The sequence below is a fragment of the Trachypithecus francoisi genome, unplaced genomic scaffold, assembly GCF_009764315.1.
Source record: "Trachypithecus francoisi isolate TF-2019V2 unplaced genomic scaffold, Tfra_2.0 Lachesis_group0, whole genome shotgun sequence".
Classification (NCBI taxonomy): domain Eukaryota; kingdom Metazoa; phylum Chordata; class Mammalia; order Primates; family Cercopithecidae; genus Trachypithecus; species Trachypithecus francoisi.
In genome coordinates, this window is record NW_022681453.1 from 76769502 (window position 1) to 76790411 (window position 20910).

At 38.1% G+C, this 20910-nt stretch overlaps 1 protein-coding gene and 1 long non-coding RNA gene across 8 annotated transcripts in view; one reads left to right on the top strand and one right to left on the bottom strand.

Annotated features, from left to right (window-relative positions):
- Positions 1-5324: 5324 nt before the first annotated feature.
- On the bottom strand, positions 5325-7735 carry LOC117076631. The gene is made up of 3 exons (XR_004434430.1): positions 7469-7735; positions 7172-7241; positions 5325-5873 (listed from the first exon to the last, which is right to left on the bottom strand). It is a non-coding gene; the product is annotated as an uncharacterized LOC117076631 (long non-coding RNA).
- A 54-nt stretch (positions 7736-7789) lies between these two features.
- Positions 7790-20910, top strand: part of SLC9C1 (solute carrier family 9 member C1) — a 146918-nt gene continuing 133797 nt past the window's right edge. For all 7 annotated transcript variants that reach the window (XM_033211311.1, XM_033211312.1, XM_033211314.1 and 4 more), the window contains exons 1-2: positions 7790-7954; positions 15786-15964. In XM_033211311.1, coding sequence (XP_033067202.1) covers positions 15814-15964 — 151 coding nt within the window. In that variant the 5' untranslated portion in view covers positions 7790-7954; positions 15786-15813. The remainder of the gene's footprint in view (positions 7955-15785; positions 15965-20910) is intronic.

Sequence of the window (20910 nt, forward strand, 5' to 3'; positions counted from 1 at the left end):
GAAGCTACAACTTCTTTGTCAAAATTACAGGCTGCTATGCCTATTTCTTCATCTGTATTATTTGATACTCAGAATTTTTAAATTTCTATAATTTCTGATTTTGTAGACTGTAATGTGTTCATTGCATTTGTGAAGTGATATGTAATTGTACAGTTTCTGTGAGTAAATGGAATGCTTGGGCTTTCAATACAGTATTCATATAAAGCAATAAATATTAATGTTATAAAAATGTTTAAAACAAAGTATATGATGGAATGTGTGTAGGTCATAAACAAATACTACACCATTTTATGTAAGTGACTTGAGCACTCATCTCTACAGTAATGTAGAGTACTGGGGAGGAGGCAACCAATCTCCCATGGACACCAAGGGATGACTGTATATGAAGACACAGATAAGTTTAAAGTAAAGGAGCCAAAAAAAAAAAAAATACCATGTTAATGCTAATCAAAAGAGAGTCGCAGTAGCTATATTAACTTTAGACAAAGCAGATTTCAGAACAAGAAAAATTTTCAGGGATAGAAGAGGGCATCATATAACAATAAAGGGGTTAATTCTCTAAGAGGACAATAATTTTTAATATGTATGTGCCTAACAATAGATGTTAAAATATGTGAGGCAAAAACTGATAGAACCACAAGGAAAAATAGACAAATCTGTTATAGCCAGAGACTTCAACATCCCTTAACAGATCAAGCTGCCAAGAGATCAGGTAGGATATAATTGACCTGAAAACACTATCAATCAACTTAATATCATTAAGAGCGCTTTATCCAAAAACACCAGAATGTTTGTTTTTCTCAAATTCACATAGGACATTAATCAATCTAGAACCCATTCTGGGAGTTAAAACAACACTTTAACATACAAAATATGTTATCAGACCACAATGGGATTAAACTAGAAATAACAAAAAGATAAATGGAAAGTCCCCAAATATTTGGATATTAAACAATATATTTCTTTTATTTATTTGTTTGTTTATTTATTTATTTATTTTATTATTATTATTATTTTTTTGAGATGGAGTCTCGCTGTGTCTCCCAGACTGGAGTGCAGTGGCGTGATCTCGGCTCACTGCAAGCTCCACCTCCTGGGTTCACGCCATTCTCCTGCCTCAGCCTCCCGAGTAGCTGGGACTACAGGCGACTGCCACCACGCCTGGCTAATTTTTTGTATTTTTAGCAGAGACGGGGTTTCACCATGTTAGCCAGAATGGTCTCGATCTCCTGATCTCGTGATCCCCCCGCCTCGGCCTCCCAAAGTGCTGGGACTACAGGCATGAGCCACCAGGCCCGACCAAACAATATATTTCTAAATAACATGGGTTAAATAGGAAATCTAAAAAAAAATTTAAAATACTTTAAATGAAAGTAAAAATACTACTTATCAAAATGTGTAAGATGCAGTAAAAGCAGTGTTCAGAGGAAAAATCTATAGCACTAAATGCATATATTAGAAAAGATGAAAGATTTAAATCAATAAGCTTCTACCTTAAGATACCAGAAAAAGAAATTTAGGAATTCCAAGGAGTGCAGACTGTAACCTGAAAATTAACGGTATTATAAGTGTATCTAAGCAAACATAAGAATTGACAGTGCACACACTTGATAAGATGTGATGAAAATGGCACCTTACCTCTGGGAGCTTTCTGCCAATCCATAACCCCAGTCTAATAGTGAGAAAACCCTCACACAGGCTCTGAGAGAGGGTAATTCTACAAAATGCTTGACTCCTCAAAATAGTCTAAAAATTATCAAAAACAAGGTAATTCTGATAAATTATCACAGCCAAGGGAAGCCTAAGTAGACATCACAAGTAAATGCAGTACGATATTCTGGTAGGCACCCTGGTATAGAAAAAGACATTAGGTAAAAACTAAGGAAATCAAAACGAACTGTGAACTTTAGTTACGAAAAGTGTATTAAATTTGGTCTATTACTTTTAAGAAATGTATTATGCTAATGTATGATGTTAAAAATAGAAAAAAAAAACACTAGAGAAGGAAGTACCTAAGAACTCTGTACTACCTTTTCCATTTTTCTGTAAACCTAAAACGGTTCTAAAAAATAGTATCTTTTAAAAAAAGTGGTTTTTCTATATATCTTCAATAAACTCATAGAAGACAAACACTTGAATATAGCATTTACAACGGCTCATCTCCCCATTAAAAAGAAAGAAAAGTATATGTAGAAATAAATACATTAAAAGGTTTATAAGATGTCTCCACTAAAACCTGCAAATATTTCTGAAAAAATTAAAGACTTAATTAAAAGGAAAGATATAACATACTCATACACAGGGAAAGGCATAAAGATCTCAGTTCTCTCCAAGCTAATTTTTAGATTCAGCACAAACCTAGTCAAAATTCAACCAGTTTTAAAAGAAGTTTTAATTGTGAAAATGGACAAGCTGATTCTGAAAAAAGTCAAGATAACGAACAGAAGACTTACCTCTGTTCCAGATGTAAAGCTAAAGTAATACGATGTGATATTGATTTAAGGATAAGAATATACAATAAAATAGTGATCAGAAAAAGACACACAAATACAGTCATCTGATATATATATATAAATATACAAAAAACAGTGCATAAGATTAGAGAAATATGATCTTTCCAACAAAAGATGCTGTGTCAATTGGATATCCATGTGGAAAAATTATATATTGTATATTGACCCCTACCTAAGACTGGAGACAAAAACCTATTTCAAATGCATTGAAGATTTAAATGTGAAAGATAAAACACAGCAAAACACAGCTTTTTTTTTTTTTTTTTTTTCTGAGACAGGCTCTTGCTCTGTCACCCAGCCTGGAGTGTAGTGGTGCAAACTCAGTTCACTGCAACCTCTGCCTCCTGGGCTCATGTGATTCTCCCACCTCAGGTTCCTAAGTAGCTGAAACTATAGATATGTACCACTATGCTTGTCTACTTTTTTTTTTTTTTCTTTTTTTGAGACGGAGTTTCGCTTTTTTTGCCCAGGCTGGAGTGCAACGGCGCGATCTTGGTTCACCGCAACTTCTGTCTCCCAGGTTCAAGCGATTCTCTTGCCTCAGCCTCCTGAGTAGTTGGGATTACAGGCATGCACCACCACCCTGGCTAATTTTGTATTTTTAGTAGAGACGGGGTTTCTCCATGTTGGTCAGGCTGGTCTTGAACTCCCCACCTCAGGTGATCCATCTGCCTCGGCCTCCCAAAGTGCTGGGATTACAGGCGTGAGCCAACGTGCCCAGCCCATGATTGTCCAATTTTTAAATTTTGTGTAGAAATGAAGTCTCACCATATTGCCACAGCTGGGCTCAAACTCCAGGACTCAAGCAATCCTCCCACCTTGGTCTCCCAAAGTGCAAAAGACAGCTTTTAAAAGAAAATATTGTAGAACATCTAAATGACTTTAGTAACCATATAAAAAAGCTTTAGGAGTTCACCCACCACTACACCTGCCTTACATATAATGATAAAGGGAGTTATTCCAGTTAAAACAAAAGAATGCTAATAACATGAAAACATGAAAGTACAAAACTCACTATAAAGGTAAGAATATAGTTAAATTTAGGATATACTAAATACTATAAAGGTGGCACATAAATTAGACTTAATCCAGTGTAAAAGATTTTTTAAGTATTAAAAATTACTATAACTACAAAAATTTGGTCATGGAAATAATATGTAAAAGATGTAAACTTATATCAATAGCATTATATGTGGAGGGAGTAGAGAAATGAAAATGTAGAGGTTAGAATGGTGCTTACTAGGAGATTGAGGATGGAGGAAAAAGGAAATATAGTGATGTTAGTCAAAGGGTACAAACTTTCAGCTGAAAGGGAGCAGTAAGTTCTGTAGATCTATTGTGCAACATAGTAACTATAGTTAATAATATAGTGCATATTTGAAAATTCCTAGGAGAATAGATTTTTAAGTGTGTCACCACACGTACAAAAAATAATAAATGCGTGAAGGGATATATATGTTAATTAGCTTGATTTAATTATTCCACAATATATACACATATCAAAACACCACATTGCACACCATAAATATATATATCTATGATCAATAAAAAGAAGAATCTCAAACCAGTAACCTAATCTTGCACCTTATGAAACTAGAGAAAGAAGAACAAACTGAATTCAAAAAAGCAAAGGAAGGAAACAACAAAGATTACAGCAGATATGAAAGAAGAAGTAGAAAATAGAAACAAGCAAAACTGACTAAAAATAGATAATGTGAATATAAGTATAACAAGTAAAGAAATTGAGTTGGTAATAAAAAAATTTGTTACAAAGAGGAAGCCACCAGATGGTTTCACTGGTGAATTCTACCAAATGCTTAAAGAGGTAACACAAATTCTTCACAAATCCTAACAATAACAACAAGTAGAACAGAAGGAAACACTTCTTAGCTCATTTTTTGAGGTCAGTATTACCTTGATACTGAAGCCAGACAAAAAATTCACAAGAAAATACTAATGATCAATATCTCTCGTGACTATAGATGCAAAAATCCTCAGTAAAATACTAGTAAACTAAACCCAGCAGCATATAAAAAAGAAATTTATACATCAATCAAATGGGATTTATCTCAGGAATGTAGGTTTGGTTCAACAAATGAAAATCAAGATAATGCACCATAAGGGAGAAAAGCTTTTGATAATCTCAACACATGCAGACAAAGCAATTGACAAACTCTAACACCTTTATATGAAACATATACTAAAAACACCAAAAAAAAAAAAAACCCTAGTAATAGAAGGAAACTACTTTGAATTAACAAAGGGCATGTATGAAAAACCCATAGCTAACAGCATACTTAATGGTGAAAACAAAGTTTTTCCCTAAGATCAGGAACAAGACAAGAATGTCTGTTCGCCCTACTTCTGTTAGACAATGTATTTTAAATTCTAGCCAGGCCAATTAGGCAAGATTTTTTAAAAGGTGAGGGATGGAGTGGGATACTGTTTGGAAAACAAGAAGTGAAGTATATCTATTTGCAGAGGACGTGACCCTATATACAGAAACCCCTAAAAATCTACAAAAGGCCTATTAGAGCTAATATTAGGTTGGTGCAAGAGTAGTGGGTTTTGCCATTACTTTTGCACTGACCTATAAATGAGTTCACCAAGGTTATAGGATACAAGATCAATACAGAAAAATCAGTTGTACTTCTACACACTAGCAATGAATAATGCAAAAATAAAATTTAAAAAACAGTTCCATTGTGATTGCAAAAAAAAAAAAAAAAAGAATTAAATGACCGGGATTAAGTTTAACAAGAGAAGTGCAAGGCAGTCCATTTGCTGATTTTTTTTTTTTTTTTTTTTTAGAATTTGTTGTCGTATTTTTTGCATCTGTAATTTTCATTTGCCTTCTCTTTATATAACCTATTTTTTTACCTGGAACTTTACTTCTTTGCCCAGAGTTTCTATTTTTTCATCTGTTTCAATAGTGTTCATAATTATTAGTATTTGCTGAAATTAGTATTGCTGAAATTAGTATTTTTATGATGGCTATGTTAAAATCCTTTTAAGATAATTCTAACATCTGTGCAATCTTGGGGTTGGTATCTTTTATTGTCCGTTCTCATTCAAGTTGGGATCACCTTGGTTCTTGGTATGATGAGTGATTTTCAATTTCTATTTGGGCATTGCAGATATTATAAGATACTGGATCTTATTTAAATGCTGGGTTTTACCAGGCATCCTCTGACACTGCTCTGGCAGGAGAAGTGGGGTCACCTCTTGTAGGCAAGGTGGAACAAAAGCTCAGGTTCTCTACTCAGTCTTCATTGACACACAGCCGAAGAAGGGGTGTCTTCTTAGTGCTTAGGTAGGAGTGGGGCTTCAGGATCATCACTAGGTCTCTGATGATACTCCCTGGATGGGAAAGAGAAGGGTGTCCCATTAGTGTTCCCTGCATGGTCTCCACTGATACCATGGGAGGTGGCTTACGTCTATAATCCCAGGACTTTGGGAGGCTAAGGAGAGGATGGCTTGAGGCCAGGAGTTTGAGACCAGCCTGGGCAACATAGCAAGACTCCATCTCTACAAAAAGAATTTAAAAATTAGTCAGGTGTGGTGACATGCCTGTAGAAGTATTCACCCAAATATTTAGGAGGTTCAGGTGTGAGGATTGCTTGAGCCCAGAGGTTTAAGGTAGCAGTGAGCTGTGATCATACCACTACATTCCAGCCTGAGTGACAGAGTGAGATCCCATCTCTTAGAAAAAAAAAAGGAGAATGATTCTGGATTACAAGGATGTCCAGTGTGTAGTTATTGGAGTGTACTGCTAAAGAGAAATATTAGACAACATTTAAATTTCCTGTTTGATATATATATCTCTCTCAATAATATATATATCAAGTATATATATACATATATATCAAGTATATATACACATATATACTTAAGACATATGTATATAAACAAATACATAATGTGGCAAATATTAGGTTTGCAACCTAATTAATTTTTAAATATATATCCACCTATGAACCATAACCCACACACAGATATGTGGTATTTCCAACAATGAGAATCCTTTTCGTTTTTTTTGAAATAGTATCTCATTCTGTCTCCCAGGATGGAGTGCAGTGGTGTAATCTCGGCTCACTGCAACCTCCGCCTCCCAGGTTCAAGTGATTCTCCTTTCTTAGCCTCCCAGAGCTAGGACTATAGGCGCCTGCCACCATACTCGGCTAATTTTTGTATTTTAAGTAGAGACGAGGTTTCACCTTGTTGGTCAGGCTGGTCTCAAACTCCCGACCTCAGGTGATCCACCCTCCTCAGCCTCCTGAAGTGCTGGGATTACAGGCATGAGCCACTGCAACTGGCTGAGAATAGATTTTTTAAAGACCCAAGAAAAGGGGCAGCCCAGCAAGACAGAAACTTTTTCCAATAACTGCTCTACTTTAACCAAACACCACAGTAAAATGTTCACCCTCTCCCCTTACCCACATACCAGCAAAGACTGAGTAGGAAGTTTAAACTTCACCCTTACCATACAAGGTGCCAAAACCCTGCCTGTTCCCCCAACCCAACCAGAGCAGTATCAGAAGAGGCCTAGTGGGAGCTGGAACTTTCATAACAACCGGGTCATAAAGAGGCACCCCATGCCTCAGTGGAGACCATGTAGGGAGCCCGAACTTCTACTCCCATCCAGTCAAACAAATTACCTCTTGCCTTCTTCATCAGAGTAGTATCAGAGGAGACCGAATGAAGAGTTGGGAATTTTACCACCATTCACTTATAAACGTGTGGGTGGGGAGATAGAGATGAAACACAGAGAACAGAACATTAAATACAATTTAAAACATTAAGATATTTTATGAGAGTAGGAATATGAAAAGTTGGCTCTATAGTAATAACTAATTTCAATTAAAATTTTTTTACATATTATGTTTAGAAAAAACGAATGAGTATATCATTATTCCTGAAAATTTCCTCACATATATCCCAGAGTGAAAGTTTACCTTGTCATCTTGATTTCATTCTCTTACATGCCCAGAACATCCATTTACTTTTTTCCTCACCCAGCAACCTGCGTCTTCATATTTCTACCACACTATCTTATCCAGGAAACTTCCTTCTAGAATTCTGGGAAAGCAGTGTCCAACAGCTCTTTGTCAGAAATCCACCGTCCCAAAGCCTTAAATTAAAATAATGGTGCAATTTCTGTAGGTTCATTTTCACCCCCTATTTATTTATTTTTTAAAATAAAACAAAACCTTAAGCTCTCAAACGCCTGAAGTATACGGGAGCAATGACGTTGTATTTCATCAGCCAATCAAGTCAGAGATTATGGGCCTGAAGCTAACGGGTGCAGACTAGGGGCGAGCTTGGAGCAAGTAACTGTCAGTGAGGTTGCAGTTGGTCCGGGCTGTTTGGCTGTGAGCGAAATAGCTGCCCCCCACTTCTCACTTGCACACCACGGGATACTCCTCCTGAGGCTCCGGATGGTGAGCTCTCCAGTCTCTAGTTTCCTTTTCTGGAAGTTGGCCTTTCCTACTGGTACTTTCTCTCTCAGTCTTGCCTCCTAGAGGAACAAAGGCTCCCACAGTTTTCCAGCGCAGATTCAGCCACTGCCTCTTGGAGCTTCCGCCTTTTTTGTGGCAGACTATGAAACACTTTCCCAAAGTCCAGCTAGCCTCTTGGTTTGAACTTCTACCCCCTAGCCGTTTGCCCTCCTCCATTATGCTTTTTACATCAACTCTTTGTGAACTATCCAGTAGCATGTGTTCCCTTTGCGTTACTGAAACTGAAAAGTCCAGCCCCAGGGGAAAGCTCACTGGTTCAGGGAATCGCTCAGGTGATCCTGAGCCGGAAGAAGGGCTCATTCTGAGTGGAGGGCATTAGGAGGGCAATAACCCACCCACCTTCAGAGTCAGTAAGATGTCTGCGTTGTGTGGTGGGAGAGTTTACTAAAGAGACAGTCCACCCCCAGGTACCAAAATAAATTAAACCAGTAAGCATGAGCTTTGTAGTTGTGAAGATTACTGAGACCCCACAGTGCCCTCTTCAGGATGCTTTCTTCAACTAATTCTTGCAAAACGTTCCGTTGTGAAGGAAGAAAGACTGTTTCCATGTTCAGGAACATGGTAAATTAATATGACTTCCGGTTCATGAGACAACATTTCTCAATGCTGGCTGACTGACAAGGACAAATTCACGGCCGGGCGCGGTGGCTCAAGCCTGTAATCCCAGCACTTTGGGAGGCCGAGACGGGCGGATCACGAGGTCAGGAGATCGAGACCATCCTGGCTAACACGGTGAAACCCCGTCTCTACTAAAAAATACAAAAACTAGCCGGGCGAGGTAGCGGGCGCCTGTAGTCCCAGCTACTCCGGGAAGCTGAGGCAGGAGAATGGCGTGAACCCGGGAGGCGGAGCTTGCAGTGAGCTGAGATCCGGCCACTGCACTCCAGCCTGGGGGAGAGAGCGAGACTCCGTCTCAAAAAAAGAAAGAAAAAAAAAAAAAGGACAAATTCACGTCATTTTTGAGAGGGCAGTCATTAGTTTCCTCCACGCACAAAGAGAATTAAGATTTTAGCTAACATATTTATATATATTTGTGTATATGTGTGTGTGTATATATATATAATTTTTTTTACATATATATAATTTTTTTAAATAGAGTCTCACTCTGTCACCCAAGCTGGAGTGCAGTGGCACAATCTTGGCTCACTGCAATCTCCACCTCTTCAATCAATTCTCCTGCCTCAGCCTCCCAAGTAGCTGGGATTACAGGCACGTGCCACCACACCTGGCTAATTTTGTGTGTGTGTGTGTGTGTGTGTGTTTAGTAGAGACAGTTTCACCATTTTGTCCAGACTCGTCTCGAACTCCTGATCTCAAGTGATCCATCCGCCTAGGCCTCCCAAAGTGCTGGGATTACAGGCGTGAACCACTGTGCCCAGTCAGCTAACTTACTGATAAATTAATGCAGAGGACCTTTGTGATAAACCAGTATTTTTTTCCTTAATGAGATTTGGACTGACAGACTTTTATAAAGCTGTCAAAAGTCAGCTTAAGATGAAGAGTATTACATTGAAAACCTGTTTATTCTTATCGCTATTTCTTTAATCATACATTTAACATATTAAGCTACAGTAATGCTAGTATTTTAAAAACTATTTTAAAATGACATCTATTCTGAAATAAAGATTTCTTATGAAATTTTGGAGTAGAGGTTGGGGAAGCCAAATGGTATTTATCACATATGCATAGCCAGAGAGATAAATTGTGTTGAATTTGATCATCTATCACTCTGAATTTAAGAGTAAACAGGATTTATGGTAATTTTATTATTATTAATGTGATTATAATTTAACTTTTATATTCTAGGGTACATGCGCAGGTTTGTTATGGGGATTTGTTGTTTAAATTATTTAATCACCCAGCTATTACGCCTGGTACCCATTAGTTATTTTTCCTGATCCTCTCTCTCCTCCCACCGTCCACCCTTAAGTAGGCCCCACTGTGTTCCCCTCTATGTGTCCATGTGTTCTCAATATTTAGCTCCCACTTTTAAATGAGAACATGCAGTATTTGGTTTTCTGTTCGTATATTAGTTTGCTAAGAATAATGGCTTCCAGCTCCATCCATGTTCCTACAAAGGACATGATCTCATTCTTTTTTATGGCTGCATAATATTTCATGGTGTATATGTGCCACATTTACTTTATGTACTCTACCATTGATGGTCATTTGGGTTGATTTCATGACTTTGCTTTTGTGAATAGTGCTGCAATGAATGTATGCATGCATGTGTCTTTATGATAGAACAGTTTACGTTTCTTTGTGTTTATACCCTGTAATGGGATTGCTGGGTCAAATGGAAGATCTGTTTTCAGATCTTTGAGGAATCACCACACTGTTTTCCACAGTGGTTGAATTAATTTACATTCCCACCAACAGTGTATAGGCGTTCCTTTTGCTCCACAACCTTGCCAGCATCTGTTATTTTTTGACTTTTTAATAGTAGCCATTTTGACTGGTGGGAAATGCTACCTTCCCTGTGGTTTTGGTTTGCATTTCTCTAATGATCAGTGTTGTTAAGCTTTTTTTCATATGCTTGTTGGCAGCATTTATGTCTTCCTTTTAGAAGTGTCTTGTCCTTTGCCTACTTTTTAATGGGGTTGTTTGTTTTTTCTTGTAGATTATTTTAAGTTCCTTATAGATGCTGGATATTAGACCTTTGTCAGAGGCATAGTTTGCAAAAATTTTCTCCCATTCTGTAGGTTATCTGTTTACTCTGTTGATAGTTTCTTTTGCTGTGCAGTAGCTCTTTAATTTAATTAGATTCCCATTTGTTAATTTTTGCTTTTGTTGCGATTGCTTTTGATGTTTTTGTCATGAAACCTTAGCCCACTCCTATGTTGAGAATGATGTTGCCATTACCAGTCCCTACGAAAGCACACTTAAGTACACAGACCAGTGACACTATAAAGCAAGCACACAATCAAGTCTGCATAATAACCAGCTAGCATCATGCTGACAAGATTGAATCCATGTATATCAATACTAACCTTGAAAGTAAATGGATTAACTACCCCAATTAAAAGGCACAGAGTAGCAGGATGAATAAAGAACCCAGACCCTATGGTATGCTGTCTTTAAGACACTCATCTTACATGCAGGATCAAAAGAAATGGATGGAGGAAAATCTATCAAGCAAATGTAAAACAGAAAAAAGCAAGGGTTGCAATCCTAATTTCAGACAAAACAGACTTTAAACCAGTAAAGATTTAAAAACAAAAAAAAAAAAAAGAGAGAAGGGAATAACATAATGGTAAAGGGTTCAATTCAACAATACCTTGTAATCCCAGCACTTTGGGAGGCCGAGACGGGCGGATCACGAGGTCAGGAGATCGAGACCATCCTGGCTAACACAGTGAAACCCCGTCTCTACTAAAAAATACAAAAAATTAGCCGGGCGAGGTGGTGGGCGCCTATAGTCCCAGCTACTCGGGAGGCTGAGGCAGGAGAATGGCGTAAACCCGGGAGGCGGAGCTTGCAGTGAGCTGAGATCCGGCCACTGCACTCCAGCCTGGGTGACAGAGCGAGACTCCGTCTCAAAAAAAAAAAAAACAATACCTAACTATTCTAAATATATATCCACTCAACATAGGAGCACCCAGATTCTTAAAGCAAGTTCTTACAGACTTTCAAAGAGATTGACACTCCCACACAACAATAGTGGGAGACTTCAACATTCTACGACAGTTTTAGACAGATCATCAAGGCAGAAAATTAACAAACATATTCAGGACCTAAACTCAACACTGGCTCAAATGAACCTGATAGACATCTACAGAACTCTTCACCCCAAAACAAAAGAGTATACATTCTTCTCATTGCCACATGACACATACTCTAAAATCAACCATATGGTCAAACAAAGAACACTCATCAGCAAATGCAAAAGAATTGAAATCACAATAACCATTCTCTCAGACCACAGCACAATTTTATTATTTTCTGAAAAAATTGTATTACAATTGAATGTGTAAACACTTATTGAAATTTTTAAATAATTTTAGAAATGATAAAAATGCTTATGGGAACATGTATTCCTAGTTTGGAAAACTATAAACTTCTTAACTATATTAAATTCAGAAAGCATGTAGGAATGTGTAACCGTGGTACAGAAAATAGTTTTCCTTGTTTCATCTATCCTGTATACTCGAGGATGGTTAGTCTTGGCATAAGAGTGGGCAAGTTAAGAGGTGACATTGCCAATATTTTTCTCAATGGTTTGATGTTAAGAGCAAATATTACCAATTGACCAAAATGTTCTTTCCTAATGGCAGGGGCTTCCCCTAGAGCAGTGTTTCTAACCAATGTTTGCTCATTAGAATCACTGGAAAGCTTTTAGAGTTTCCAGTACTCAGGCTGCACCCCAGATGAATTAATTTAACCTTGGAGGGTGGGCACCAAGGCATCAGTATTTTCTAAAACTTGCCACATGATTCCATGTGTGGCCAAGGTTGAGAATCTCTGTTAAGAGACATAGCTGAGGTCACTCTTCTCTGTCACTTATATTACATTCGAGATCTTCAGGTCTACCTACAGTTCTTGATATGTTTAGATAATGTTAAAGACTTTAGAAATCCTTTGAGGAAAAGAACCAAACACAAAACCCAAAACAGCCCCCAAATCCAGGAAGTGATCTGATACTCAGAGACAGGACTCAGTATGTTGCTCCAAGCTGGCCTTAGGCTCATAGCTGGGCCAATGTTGTTCTCCTCTTTGACATAAATGATCCCACAGAACATCAACATCAGACAGTCACTCCAAACCTTAGCAAAATAAGACACAAAGGTTGTTGTGCAATCTATACAACACCAACCACCCTCACTCTCAGCTAAAATGAGTGACTGCTGCTTCTGTGCCCATTACAGCTTTATCTTAGCTCTAGTCCACCCTCCTGATAGTAAAGTTTTATTGAAATACTCAATCACAGAATTGTCCTCACTTTCTGACAGCACCCTATCAAAACTGAACCCTGACTTCCATAGACCTTTTCCAAAATTGCCTAGACAAAGTGCAGATGCTCTAATAGGTTATTTCTAACACTCTTTTGCTGATATACCCCATGGTTTCCCATGGTGAGTCATCTCCTTCACTGCAGCAAATAAATAATAAACAAAACTTGTTGACTACAGATGTATTTCTGGTAGCATTTGGCTGAAGGGCATTGACAGCTTTTCTCACAAAACCTCACCAAGAATACTGAAAAGAAGCTAGCTTTGAGACTAAATATTGAGCAATGTTGTCTTTGAATTGAGTGACTCACAGTGGTTGCTAACCTTGGCTGGGTTAAATTAAAATTACCTAAAGAGCCCAGACTGCAGACCAGACTGAATTAAATCAGAATCTCTGAAGACGGGACGTAGGCACCGGTATCATTACAGCTCCTTAGGTAACTCCAAAAAATAATAAATATAGGGAGAGAAATTACATAGACTAGAAAATGATACAGATTTGAAAACTGAGGCCAGTGGTGTTGAAGTAAGTTACCCTGAGTCTTTCAACCTACAAGCAGAAGCCCATCAGACCTATGAATGCAAGTAGTCTGACTGCAGATTCTGACATTTTTTTTAGAGACAAGGTATCGCTCTATCACCCAGGTTGGAATGCAGTGGCATGATCATAGTTCACTGCAGCCTTGAATGCCTGGGCTCAAAACAATGTCCCCCACCTCCTCAGCCTCCTGAGTAGCTAGGACCATAGGTGAACACCACACTGAGCTAAGTTTTTTATTTTTTGTGGCAATGGAGGCTTGCTATGTTGCCCAGTCTGGTCTTGAATTCCTGGCCTCAAGGGATGCTCCCATCTTAGCCTCCCAAAATGTTGGGATTATAGGCATGGGCCACTATGCCAGCCAGAGAATGCACTTTTACCTTGGTGGTAATACATTACAGACTTTGTGAATATTACCTATAAGGCTTTTGATGCTGGTGATACAATAATAAGAGGAAAACAGTACAAAATATAATCATAAAAGGATGAGCCCAACAATCCTAATAAAACCTGTAAGAGCAACTAGGTGATATGATTCTGGGTCATTTCTTTTCTGCTTTTGAAATACTTGTTTACATATTTATTTCAAGAAGTGTTCACAACAAACATGTATTTATTTATTTTCCCCTTCAAAATATTGTTTTATAATAAAAAATAACATATAAGGAAACATATATATATCACATATATAAGTATATGATGTGTGTGTGTGCATTTGTGTATGAAACTGAAAAACAAATTGCCAGATTATGAGATGAATTATTATTTATTTATTTATTTATTTTTGAGATGGAGTCTTGCTCTGTCACCCAGGCTAGACTGCTGTGGTGTGATCTTGGCTCACTGCAAGCTCCGCCTCCCAGGTTCATGCCATTCTCCTGCCTCAGCCTCCCAGGTAGCTGGGACTACAGGCACCTGCCACCACACCTGGCTAATTTTTTGTATTTTTAGTAGAGACTGAGTTTCACTGTAGTCAGAATGGTCTCCTTCTCCTGACCTCGTGATCTGCCTGTCTCAGCCTCTCAAAGTGTTGGGATTACAGACGTGAGCCACCGCGCCCGGCCAGGAATTATAATTTCTTATCAAGGCAGCCATATGAGATGCCGATAGAAGGCACTAAAAAATGTCAAGCTACCATTATGAGAGATAGAATCATAATATCCTGTGTGAAATGTAAGACCTTTGATGTAAAACTTTCCTTTCCCCGGGAAGCAGACGAGATTACCTGACTGTGGTTAACTGTCTATTGCTTCAAACTCTTTTTTTTTTTTTGAGACGGAGTCTCGCTCTGTCGCCCGGGCTGGAGTGCAGTGGCCGGTTCTCAGCTCACTGCAAGCTCCGCCTCCCGGGTTCACGCCATTCTCCTGCCTCAGCCTCCGAGTAGCTGGGACTACAGGCGCCCGCCACCTCGCCCGGCTAGTTTTTTTTTTTGTATTTTTTAGTAGAGACGGGGTTTCACCGTGTTAGCCAGGATGGTCTCGATCTCCTGACCTCGTGATCCGCCCGTCTCGGCCTCCCAAAGTGCTGGGATTACAGGCTTGAGCCACCGCGCCCGGCCTATTGCTTCAAACTCTTATCAAGGCCCCTCTTGTTCTTCTTCCAAGAAGTAACAAAGAAATAGAACATATAATAATTTCCCTGATTTAAGAAAGTTTTTTTGGTTTTAATATTTTTCTTACATTCTTGGTTGCTATATACACATATAAATTTAGAGAACACCTGGCCTGTCAGTGTCCCAAATAAGATTAAAGGAGACTGTGATTGGACATCATCATGATTTATTAATTTCTGTCTGGATAAAACAACAAAAGAGATCCAAATATTCTTCCCGGGTTTCCCTCCTACTTTGAAATAGCTGTCAGAACATGCTTCCAGAGGCTTAGATAATCTGAGGACAAAACCTTTTGTTGTCCATCCACAGAACTAAGTAACCTGCACCAGCTTGTGGTTCCAATGACCACATTGGTGAGTGTGAATGGTTAGATGGAGAATCCTTCTTTCAGACAGTTGGATGGATTCAGGGTGGATAACAACTGAGTAGTGCTTGGCATTATAAGTAAACATAAGGTAACACTGGTAGTCTCTATCACTTGGGGTTCTGACTTTTTTATTACATTAACTTGAAAGCATCATATAAGGGAGAGGCATCCCTAAATTTGGCAGACCATGAGAAATCACTAGAAATAATTAAAAGAGAATAGGGCTTTTTTTCTTTTTTAGAAAATTATTGCGAGGCCACCAAGAAGGCAAATCTTATGTTTCTTAGATTCAGATGGACTGTGAAAAACGGCAAGATGGATGATGATACAGAGATTGTTTCTAACATCAATCTTCAGAAAAATGTTTCTAGCACGTGGCTGGAATATTTAAGGAGCTTACTTTTCAGTGCTCCTGATGACCTCCCTGAAATCATTCTAACATTGTCTTTGATCAGCACCATTGGAGGTAAGTATCACTCTCTCTTTATCTGAGTTTATTCTTCAGGTGCATCTTATAAATACTACCATATAGAATTAAAGAAAGTAGAAGTAATCGGATATAATTTTGTCCTCAAACTTATATCTTTATATCAATATTTTCAATCAAATGAATCCAATAATAATTTGCTCCTATGGAGAGACATGTAGAATCTGATTTTCATAACATTCACCCTATTGGGTTCAAAGTGTTCATTCATACCTTCTTACTTGCTATGTCAGGGTTAGATTTCAGTGAAGGAGACAGTTGAAGAAAACAGGTAGAAAATCACGGGTTAGGGCAGGGTGTTCCATAGGTTTTGTCCAAATTATAAATTATGCCTGCTATTTTGAGAAGAAAAGAACATGGTATAAACAAAAAGAAAACACTTTTTGCAGTTTCTTTGACCTGATTAGGGACTGTATTACAAAGAAACATAAAAAAATTAAATGAAAGCAAATGTTATGATATTACTTATTGCACTTTTATAACAATAATACACAAAGTTAAATATTTGTTATGGGCTTTTTAATGTGTAATAAGAAACTAGTTTTTTTTTTCACGGTATTATAAAATTTTATTTCAAAACTTTTGATATAGCAACACATAAAAGCAATATGAAAGCTAAATGTCAGGCCAGGTGCAGTGGTTCACACCTGTAATACTAACGCTTTGGGAGGCTGAGATGGGCAGATCACTTGTCCAGCAGTTCAAGACCAGTCCCACGAACATGGCAAAACCTCCTCTCAACAACAACCAAAAATTGGCTGCACGTGTTAGCGCGCACCAGCAGTCCCACCTGCTCAGGAGGCTGAGGTAGGACTGCTTGAGCTAGGAGGTGGATATTGCAGTGAGCCAAGATCATGCCACTGCACTCCAGCCTGGGTGACAGAGCGAGATCCTATCTCAAAAAAAAAAAAAAAAGTAAATGTTAAATTATAACTGAATGCCAGAAGGAAAAATATAGCTGTTTGTAGACTTGATGTGCATATTTACATCTGGTTAAATATGCAGGCTCCCTAGCTTGTTTTACACGCAAGAAGTCCTGGCTTTGAGGATGCAAGCTGAAATTATGTACTGTAATCTTAATCTTTGCAAAAATTTATGGTTGTTCTGTGACTTTTAAATTTGCTAGATTAAAAACTCTCCTGGCTGGGCACGGCGGCTGATGCCTGTAATCCCAGCACTGTAGGAGGCGGAGGCGGGCAGATTGCTTGAGCTCAGGAGCTCAGGACTGCCCTGGGCAACATGGCAAAATCCTGTCTCTACTAAAAACACAAAAAAATTATCCTGGAGTGGTGGTGCACACCTATGGTCCCAGCTACTTGGGGGGCTGAGGTGGGAGGATCGTTCCAGCCCCGGAGGCGAAGGTTGCAGCGAGCAGCCTTGGTGATATAGCAGCACACTCTCTCAAAACAAAAGAAACCTCTCCTGGTGTTGTCTATAAATATTTTTCAGGAGATCGAGACCATCCTGGCTAACACGGTGAAATCCCGTCTCTACTAAAAATACAAAAAATTAGCCGGGCGTAGTGGCCGGTGCCTGTAGTCCCAGCTGCTCCGGAGGCTGAGGCAGGAGAATGGCGTGAACCCGGGAGGCGGAGCTTGCACTCCAGCCGGGGTGACAGAGCAAGACTTCATCTAAAAAATAAATAAATAAATAAATAAAAATAAATTTAAAAATTGTATTTTTTTCTAATAATGTAAAACTAATATTTATTTAGTATACTAAATTTTAGTAATTTAAAATATTAGAAACATTGAAACACTAAAAGATTTCTTTATACTTTTATCAAGAGCAGTTTGAACAGTGCTTGTCTTATATAACTTAACTGGTGAGCATCTTTTCTATGCCTTGGCAAACTGTCTCACTCCTTCTTAGCTTTGGGTCAGCTTCCAAAAGTTTATCCTTTGCATTTTCAATGTAAAGAGGTATCCGAGAGCTCCTTTAATGTGAAGTTTTTTGCTGGCATCACTTCCTGAGACATGGTCGTTCTTTAAGTCACCACCATTTTCTTAATTTATGTCTCTGCATTTGACTTTGCTAAATTCCCCTGGCTACATATCTAAAACTGCCTCTTGAACAGCAGCAGCGTTAACATTCCCATAGTCAGCTATATCTTCTGTAACATTCCATCTGAAGCTTTGCAGCTTCATGAGATAGCTTAATGTCAATTCATGCTGACTTCTGAAATGATGAACCCAGCTTTTACTGGTAGTAATATATTCTCTTTCAGTCTTCTTGTCGTTACCATTTTCTTTCAATGCAGTAACTAAGGTTATCACTTTGGCCTGAATGCTAGTCAAACTGGGATTTGTTTTTGATTAATCTTCAATCAAAACAAGTAAATGTTCCATTTCAACCACAAGCAGCTTTCTGTTCCCAGTGCAATTAAAACTGAAAGACATTGAAGCAACTTAACCTTTTTACGTTTATCAGACTTTTAAAATAGGTTTGTATTACAGTTTCATGCAGGTCTGAGTCTCAACCTATCTTTGCTTTGCTATCACCACTTTCAAATCTAATCACATCCAATTTCACTTTCAGCATTATCACTTTTCTTTGCTGCCCTGTTCTTTGCTAACCAATTACCTCTTTTGATTATCCATTTTTGTAAATGGTCATGAGTTTAATCTTTGGGGTCGAGGAAGCAACACTACTATCCACTTTGTGCTTTGCTATCTATGCATGAACTGATGATCAGTAATGAATCACCAACAAACTTTGAAAAAAGTAATGTAATTGAAGACTGATCATGATGCACATCTTTTTCTTTTTCTTTTTCTTTTTTGCACAATGGTTTATGGAATAAAGAGCTAGCAGCAAAATTTATGCAAGTTTTCCCAATACTGTGATCATGGAAATATTAACCACATTGTTGGACTGGTTTTATTTAACTTAACTGTGGTAACTGATATTTATGCATATTGGAACTGTGCAAAGCAAGGACTGCCTGTATCTAAGAAAAGAAAAAACTCCTTATTAGTTCACAAAACAGTTAACTTTTAATCCAATTTAGTTAACTACTATCCAAGCCTAATCCTGAATCAAATAAAAACGGAACTGCTCACAGGACTTAGAAAAATGTTTGGAGAGAATTTAATGCAGAATTCTTCAAATTAGGATTTACATAGCACAAAGACATTCTAGTTTCTTTTTAGAGATAGGGTTTTGCTCTGTTGCCCAGTGTGGTGGCAATAATCACAGATCACTGCAGCTTCAACACCTGGGATGCAAGTGATCCTCCCATCTCAGCCTTCCAAGCAGCTAGGACCACAGGTACACACCACCATGCGTCGTTAATTATTTTATTTTTTTGTAGAGACAGAGTCTCATTTTGTTGCCAGGACTAATCTGAAACTCCTGGCCTCAAGGAATCCTTCTGCTTTGGCCACCCAAAGTACAAGGATCACAGGCATGAGCCTCCATGGCCAGTCGACATTCCTTTGGGGATTCAGATCCCCTCCCCTCATTTCAACAGTCTTGAGGTCTGCCAGGAGTAAAGTTGTAGACAAAGCAATCATCACAAGGCACATGACTAACTTTTTTCCTAGCAGCCAGTACCATGTTTACGCCTCAGTAAAACAGTAGCATCCATTCCATTAATGTTGTTTTAGTTTGTTTCTGAATGCATTTACTTCACAAATCTGTTTGTTAAGGGCTATAAACAAAATTTGTATCAACTTTTATGTTTATGTATATTTACAAAACAGAAAATTAAGTCAGCATTAATTTAAGTTAACATGAATGGTCACAAGAATTTTTCCCCTCTATAAGGGGTGGATATTCAAGGAGTTTCAAAAAGTTTGTGGAAAAATGGAATTAAAAGTATAAACCATATTTCTAAACATTAGCTTGAAAAGATAATAGTATAAGCTATATTTCTAAACATTAGCTTGATCGAGTTCAAGACACTTTTGTAAGGGATGATACCAGCTATTTAGTCCATCGTAAAGAACAAAGAGTTCTGGGAATTTAACCACATCGATGCAGCTCTTTTTTTTTTTTTTTCATTATTAACTGAAGAAAAATGTACTGCCTTTAAAAAAATTATTAAGATTAGGAAACAAAAAGTCCAAAGGTGCCAAATTGGGACCACAGGGTGGATGCCTAGTGATTTCCATCAAAACACTCACAAAATTGTCCTTGTTTGATGAGAGGGATGAGCAGGAGCTTTGCTGTGGTGAAGAACTCTCTGGTGAAGCTTTCTCCGGCATTTTTCTGCTAAAGCTTTGGCTAAGTTTCTCAAAACACTCTCATAATAAGCAGTTGTTACCATTCTTTGGCACTACAGAAAGTCAACAAGCAAAATGCCTTGAGCATCCAAAAGCTGTTGCCATGACCTTTGCTCTCAACCAGTCCACTTGTAGTTTGACTGAACTACTTCTGCATCTTGGTAACTATTGCTTTAATTGCGCTTTGTCTCCAGGATCACACTGGTAAAGCCATGTTTCCTCTCCTGTTACAAGTTTTCAATGAAATGCTTCAAGGTCATGATTCTGTTTATTTAAAATTTCCATTGAAAGCTCTGCTCTTTTCTGTAGCTGATCTGGGTGCAAAGGTTTTTGTACCTCTCAGGTGTAAAGTTTGCTGAACTTTTCCAGTCAGAATTGTGTAAAGTTAACCAACTGAGATGTCTATGGTGTTGGCTATCATTTTTGCTGTTAATTGTTGGTTTTCTTCAATTAGGCCATCAACTAGATTAATTTTTTTCTCACAAACTGATGTGGATGATCTGCCACTGTGGGCTTCTTCTTCAACATTACCTTATCCCTTCTTAAAACTAATTATCCATTTGTAAACTGATCTCTTTGGAGCATTGTCCCCATAAACTTTTCATAAAGCATCAATTAAGTCACCATTCTTCCACCCAAGTGTCAACATAAATTTGATGTTTGTTCTTGTTTCAGTTTTAGCAGAATTCATATTCCTCT